General features: G+C 40.5%; 1 protein-coding gene across 22 annotated transcripts in view; it reads right to left on the bottom strand.

Moving 5' to 3' along the window:
* The window catches only part of SOX6 (SRY-box transcription factor 6), a 666,092-nt gene that overhangs the window by 84,844 nt on the left and 575,248 nt on the right, over positions 1–6,000 (bottom strand). For 16 of the 22 annotated variants that reach the window (XM_027768610.1, XM_027768624.1, XM_006142513.3 and 13 more), the window contains 2 exons: positions 5,376–5,601; positions 2,336–2,523 (listed from right to left, as the gene is read on the bottom strand). In XM_027768610.1, the coding sequence (XP_027624411.1) occupies positions 2,336–2,523; positions 5,376–5,601 (414 nt within the window). The remainder of the gene's footprint in view (positions 1–2,335; positions 2,524–5,375; positions 5,602–6,000) is intronic. The other 6 variants (XM_027768639.1, XM_014584609.2, XM_014584613.2 and 3 more) reach the window with 1 other exon arrangement.

Here is a 6,000-nt window from a genome sequence, read left to right as displayed (position 1 = left end):
CTTTCCCTCTGTGCATAATAGAAACTTTGCAGAAAAGAAAACAGAAACAGAACATCTCTAGTGTATTCTATTGCTTCAGAGGTCATTCATGCTCTAGTTTAAAGGTTCAGAAACAAGAATGTGCCTGCTCTGTACCAAGAGCTATACTAGGTACGTTCATATGTATCTTTTTCATTTTAACCTAAATCACCAACCTCATTTGATAAACGAAGAAACTGAGCTTCAGAGAAGTTAATCAACTTGCCAGATAGCTCACAACTGATAAACGAAAACTTAGTAACTACTGTCCCAAGTATTTCTAAGCTCATTAATACTTTCTCGTCTATGCGAAGAAAAAATTTCTGAATCACTAATGATTGTTACTACGCAAAGGAAATTTCTAAATAATTAATAGTAGTTAATGGGATGAAGAGGGTGATTAGCTTTTTCACCGTATATGTTTCTGCATTATTAGAATTTTCAGTAAGCATGTATTACTTTCATTTGAAAACTGACAACAAATAATTTTCTCTAAAACTGCTACCAAAGATTGCCCACCATGCTACCCATTTGTGTCTGTATAATTCTCATGTTTAAAGGAGAGCTTTCACAATTTAGCACTGAGAAAGTATCTTCATCTCTTTTTTTAAAATGGCAAGTTTCATTCTATCAGATAATCAGAATTCTGCACTCAGTCTACCATAATAGCCTCTCACTGGCCTCCCTCTTGTCATTCTTAACCTCTTTCAGGGCAGCAGAATGATCCTTTTATATGTAAATCAGATCATGTCAATGCCCTGGACAAAACCAGTCTGGGGACTCCCACCACACTCTGAATAAAACAGAAAGGCTTTCCAGGACCAAGCCGGTCTCACAAGCTCCGCCCCAGGCGGCAGCCTTGACTTGTCGGCCTGCTTTCCCTTCTCTTGGGCGGGCCACTCTCACCATACCGGCCTACTTACTGCTGGTCCTACACTCCCAGGGCCTCTGTGCTTATTGTTCCCTCTGCCTGTTCTTCCCCCTGCTCTTCAGATGGCCTGCGCCATTGCTTCATTCAGAGCTCTACTCCACATTGTGTCCACCCCACCTGAAATAACAACCTATATAGCTTCCTATTCTCTTGAATAGCTTCTGTTTTTCCCCATGGTATTTATTTGCCTTCCAACATTACATATGATTGCTTATTTATTTATTATTTTCTTAGAGGCTTTTTCTATAGGGTGTGTGTGCTCGCCAGAAAGACAGAGAGAGACAGAGAGACAGAAAGCAAAAAATCACCCCCCGGGGGGATGGCCATGCCGCAATCCCTTCTCTCCACTCTCCCCTTGGGATCTTGGGTATGCACACACATGCGCCCGGCGTGAGTTTAAGCCACTGGGTTCAGGACTCAAACTGTGGTCGACTACAGGGGAGTACAGCGACATAGTCATTGTGCCAACTGCTGGTCCCATATTGTTTATTTTTTTATTACCTATGCTCTCTGATTAGAATATTAGCTCTACCAAAGGGAGGATTTTGTCAGATTAGCTCACTGTTGTATCTCTAGCGCCTAGAACAAAGAATAGAATAGAACAGAACGGGTAATAAGTTATTTGCTGAGGCCACAACCGTAGTGACATAGATAGTGCCAACACTTAGAAGGCTGGAGGCCACACGGAAGACCTGGATTTGGTTCCTGGGCTCTCCTGAACACAACAAGCATGGTTGTGCATCCCTGTATCTGAGGCCAATTGGGAGGTTAGGGCAGGAGGAGCACAACCCAGTAAGACCCTCTCAAAAATGCTTTCCTCTCTCCCTTTCTCTCTTATTCCCCCTGTTTCATTCTCCCTCTCACTCTCATAAAATAAAATAACTCTCTTTCAAAAAAATTAACAACTTGTTGGACTGAAAAATAAATAAGTGCATTTTACAAATTGCTTTATTTCAGTTTTTGTTCTTGTTAGTAGGAAGCTTAGTATTAAATTTAATGGTGAGTTATAGTAATATAATATAAGTAATATAACTTTGTCATGAGCATATGCTCCTTTTTAATATTCAGATATTTTATTCTTATTCGATCAACATGATATGTCTTCTTTACCATACTTCTAAATATTTCAGAATGTAACAAAAGTGTGTATCAATAAGCCAGTAGGTTGGGTGCCTGAAAGGTATCCATCCTAAGTGGAAAGTGTATAGGGGTTAAAAAGCAGTAATGCCTAAAGCTGATACATGACAGATTCTGCAAAACACAAGGCAGCCCTCCAGCTAGAAGCCCAAATCTTGGCTGCAGGTTGACACTTGGGAGCCTGGTGAGAGCCAGGTAAGAGTGAGCCAATGGATCTAGAAGATCCAGTGAAGAGGGAAGCAAGTTTACCTTGTCATTCCTGCAGTTGTTCAGCCCCATATTATTCATGGAGGACAGTTTCCCATCAACGCCGTGTGGCTGTTGCTGCTGTTGCTCTCGCTGGATCTGTTCTCGCATCTTCCGTGCCTCCTGAATGGCTTTCATCACTGTATCCTGATCCCCAAACAGGGCAGGGGAGTTGAGACTGGACAGGATATCTGCATACACAGGACATATTATTAGATATTTATGAAGTGACCCTCTTAAAAAGTGCCACTACTATCCACCCCACTCCCCCCACACACACACACACACATAGAATAGAACATTCTCTGAACAAGAAAGGAGCATATCTGCTATTAAGAAAACTGTACCATACTACACAGAGAGAACAGGAAGCTGGGCAACGCAACTGTGCTAGGATTTTAGCTCTTGGAGCATGCCCTTGTACTCCAGTCTACCTGCAGGGTGTACAGGAGATACCTGTTCCGGCTGTATCTACAAGTAGAGTACAGTCTACAGTGATCCACACTACCATCTTACCTCTTGTAGAAGGGGTGGTCAGGGGGAATCAGAGATGTCTGACCAGGCTACTTGTTATATTTGGGGTCTAATGCAGGAAAGCTGTTTCTGGCCTTGCCAAAAATCCATGTGGTTACATGTATACTTGAGCAATATTGGTATCTGTGTGTTCATACTCCCACCGCAGGAGAGGGGAGGCGGGAAGGGATACACCACACTCTGTTCCCCAATTGCTGCCTGGTTAATGAAGCATTCTTCCCATCACGCTGCCTTCGTTATTTACCACGAGAATGACAACCCATTCCCCACCCCCTGCTCCAACACCCACTGCTCTCAGCCCCCTATCCTTGTAGCAGTGAGGCTGTATGTGTGGGAATGGTTTCATATAATAACTACAAAGCTTAAATGAAGTGAGAACAAATATTTATCTTCTACATATTCTAGGCAATACGCAAGGGACACAATTCAAAATTAAAATACTATTCCTGTATATCCTACATATTACTGTAGGTAAAATAAATATTTTGGATAAACATTTCCAATTTCAGACAATAAAGAGGCCAAGTGCTTGGTGGTGACCAGGTTTCTGCTACTGTTGCACATTTTGACATGACCCACTTGCTTGAGGCCTGATTTGATCATTTCGTAGCATGTGTATTTGGGTATGTGCATTTGTATCCGTCACGTAGACACGAGGCACAGAGGGAGACAGCCTACAAGTGAGCTTACCTCACACGTCTTTTGTGTGCAGTTCAGCCACACATACATTTGAGTTTGGAAAAAAATATCCCAAGGCTATCTATATATATATTTTTTTTAATTTGTCACTTGGTAAGATACAGAAAGTCTGCCTCTTTTGTTCTGAGCTTTTCTGATAAAAAGATCATATTCTATCCAATATTGTCTGGATGAGAGTGTTGTCCAAACACAGGTGCAATTACTTCAGCCCACTTCTAGTTCATTTCTTGGACTCCCACAAGAACAGGGTCTGGGACATAGTCATCCCTGTCCATCAGGATGCTCAGTACACAAATGCTTCCTGAACAAAATTCAGAAGTGGATTATAGAAGGGCCATTTTAATATCAAATCTATTATTTACCTCTATGTTTCTATGTTGTTTTTTTTTCTCATCTCACAAATTCCAAAAATCTAGTCAAAGGATACCCTTCATATTCACAGGCTTGAAATGATGTGTTTCTCTCTCCTACAGAGATACCACTGACTTGGGGAGGTAACTCGGGGCCCCTGAAGGAGGCACCCTGACTCAAAATGCCAGCAGACTGCTGCATGGAGACAAATGTCCCACATGTCAATGAGGAAGGGTTACATCTCTCTATCAGAAGGTTCACTTAGACTCGACTAAATTCAGCAAATATTGCAACTGTGAGTTTATAAAAAGAGCACTCAGATACGTGTGAGATTGCCTGGATTCTAGTTCTGAGACTGCTAATCAACAAGGCTTTGAGAGAGCTCCTCTACCTGAGAGAGCCACATTTACTTTATCCATACAATGAGTTCAATAAATATATCCTATCTAACTAGCAACACTATTGTGAAAAAGCAAATGAAAGAAAATAGGCAAGAATATTTTTAAAACTGTAAATGGCTACATTTACACTCTAGTTCATCTATTCAGGCTCCAGGACTCAATAGTGCAAGGAAAGTAATACAACGAAGATGCTAGATCTAGTCCCTAATCTCTTGGAATCTCTGTGTCTTTATTTGGAAATGAAGACATTTAAAGAATATATAACAATCATGTTAATGCTGAGTTGGTACTCTACTGCTGAAAAATGCTTTTACACGTATTGTCTCATCCCACAAATAAAGGTAAATATGGTGGCATCCATGCATTCCAGTCTTTTAAAATTGCATGCCTCCTAGGTGCTAGACACTGTGCTACAGCCTTTAGAAGCATTTTTCTACTTTTAATCCCCAAAACAACCTGTCAGCTGGTGCTAGGTAATATTCTTCTTCCAGAGATTACAAAATTGAAATAAAAAATATTAAACAACTTTCCTGGGGTTACATAGATAGTAAGTGAAGGCTCTCAGTCCAAGCCTGTCTCATTCCCAAACCCATGCTTTCTGCCCTATACTCTTCATACAGGGGGGGTATGAATATCCTTGTAGATACACGGCAATATATGTGGATATGCAAGAAGCCTGAGGATGATTATGACATTTCTTTTTAGAATTTTATTTCACTGAAGTGTGTCATTTGGATTTGTTTTCATGCAAAACTAATCGGAGATGATTTGTAAAATTCACATACAATTTCTGAGGAAAATTTTAAAAATTTGAAAAAAAATTCAGTGGCAAAGCACTGGAAATTTCTAAGTTTATACTTCGCTGGCGCTAACGTGTCATCATCTAAAGAGTCCATCCCACAGGATTTATATTATTATAAGCCTTTCCAAAAGTTCTGATCACTCAAGATATTAAACTGGTTTACACTTGGGTAGACAAGAGGAGAGCCTTCTCTTTTACAAAGGAAGGCTTTGAAAACAAGGATCAGTCATGACTAAGCAGGTTTGCTTTCTTTTACCTAATTCATAAGTCTCTTCCTGGTGTTGACTTTTCCATTTACCTAAAGAGGATCCTCTTCCCAAGCTTCCTCCAATGGGGCTAGGGATGCTGCTTTTGTTTGGCAGATTGACGGGGCTGGTTTTGCTGGCTGGGAAGAGGCTCTGGGTGGGAGAAGTCGGGGACTTGACGGGCTCTGCTGTCTTGGGTCGGGATGAGAGGTTCAGAGGCTGTGCTGCTGCTTCGTCCTACAGGAGTTTAACATAAATAATTATTAAAAAAAAAAAAAGACAAATGAAGCACATTATCACTTAGTCAGCCACAGTTATTTTACACCTCAGAGACAATGCCACATTCTCCTACAATAATAACAAAAGAAGCTAATTATCTACCTCCTTGAAGATTCATCGGAAGGAAACCTCATTAATTTCCCCGTGTTATGCTTCTATTTACATTAACTGTGTAGTTGGATCATTCTTTTTGCCAAATTAAAATCTGAATTAGCTCACATTACAGCTTAATTTCCTAATGTGTTTTCAGGGATCTAAATTAACCTAGGGCATTTACAAAGAATTATTTAAAATTTCAGCAGCTCTGTAATGCTTTCGTGTTATTCTCTCTGAAAAGTTCCTGGAACTATAAATAGT

The sequence above is a fragment of the Tupaia chinensis genome, unplaced genomic scaffold (assembly GCF_000334495.1).
Source record: "Tupaia chinensis unplaced genomic scaffold, TupChi_1.0 Scaffold000077_1, whole genome shotgun sequence".
NCBI lineage: Eukaryota > Metazoa > Chordata > Mammalia > Scandentia > Tupaiidae > Tupaia > Tupaia belangeri.
Note: the sequence above shows the minus strand (reverse complement) of the source record. Positions and strands in the feature narration are given on the sequence as shown.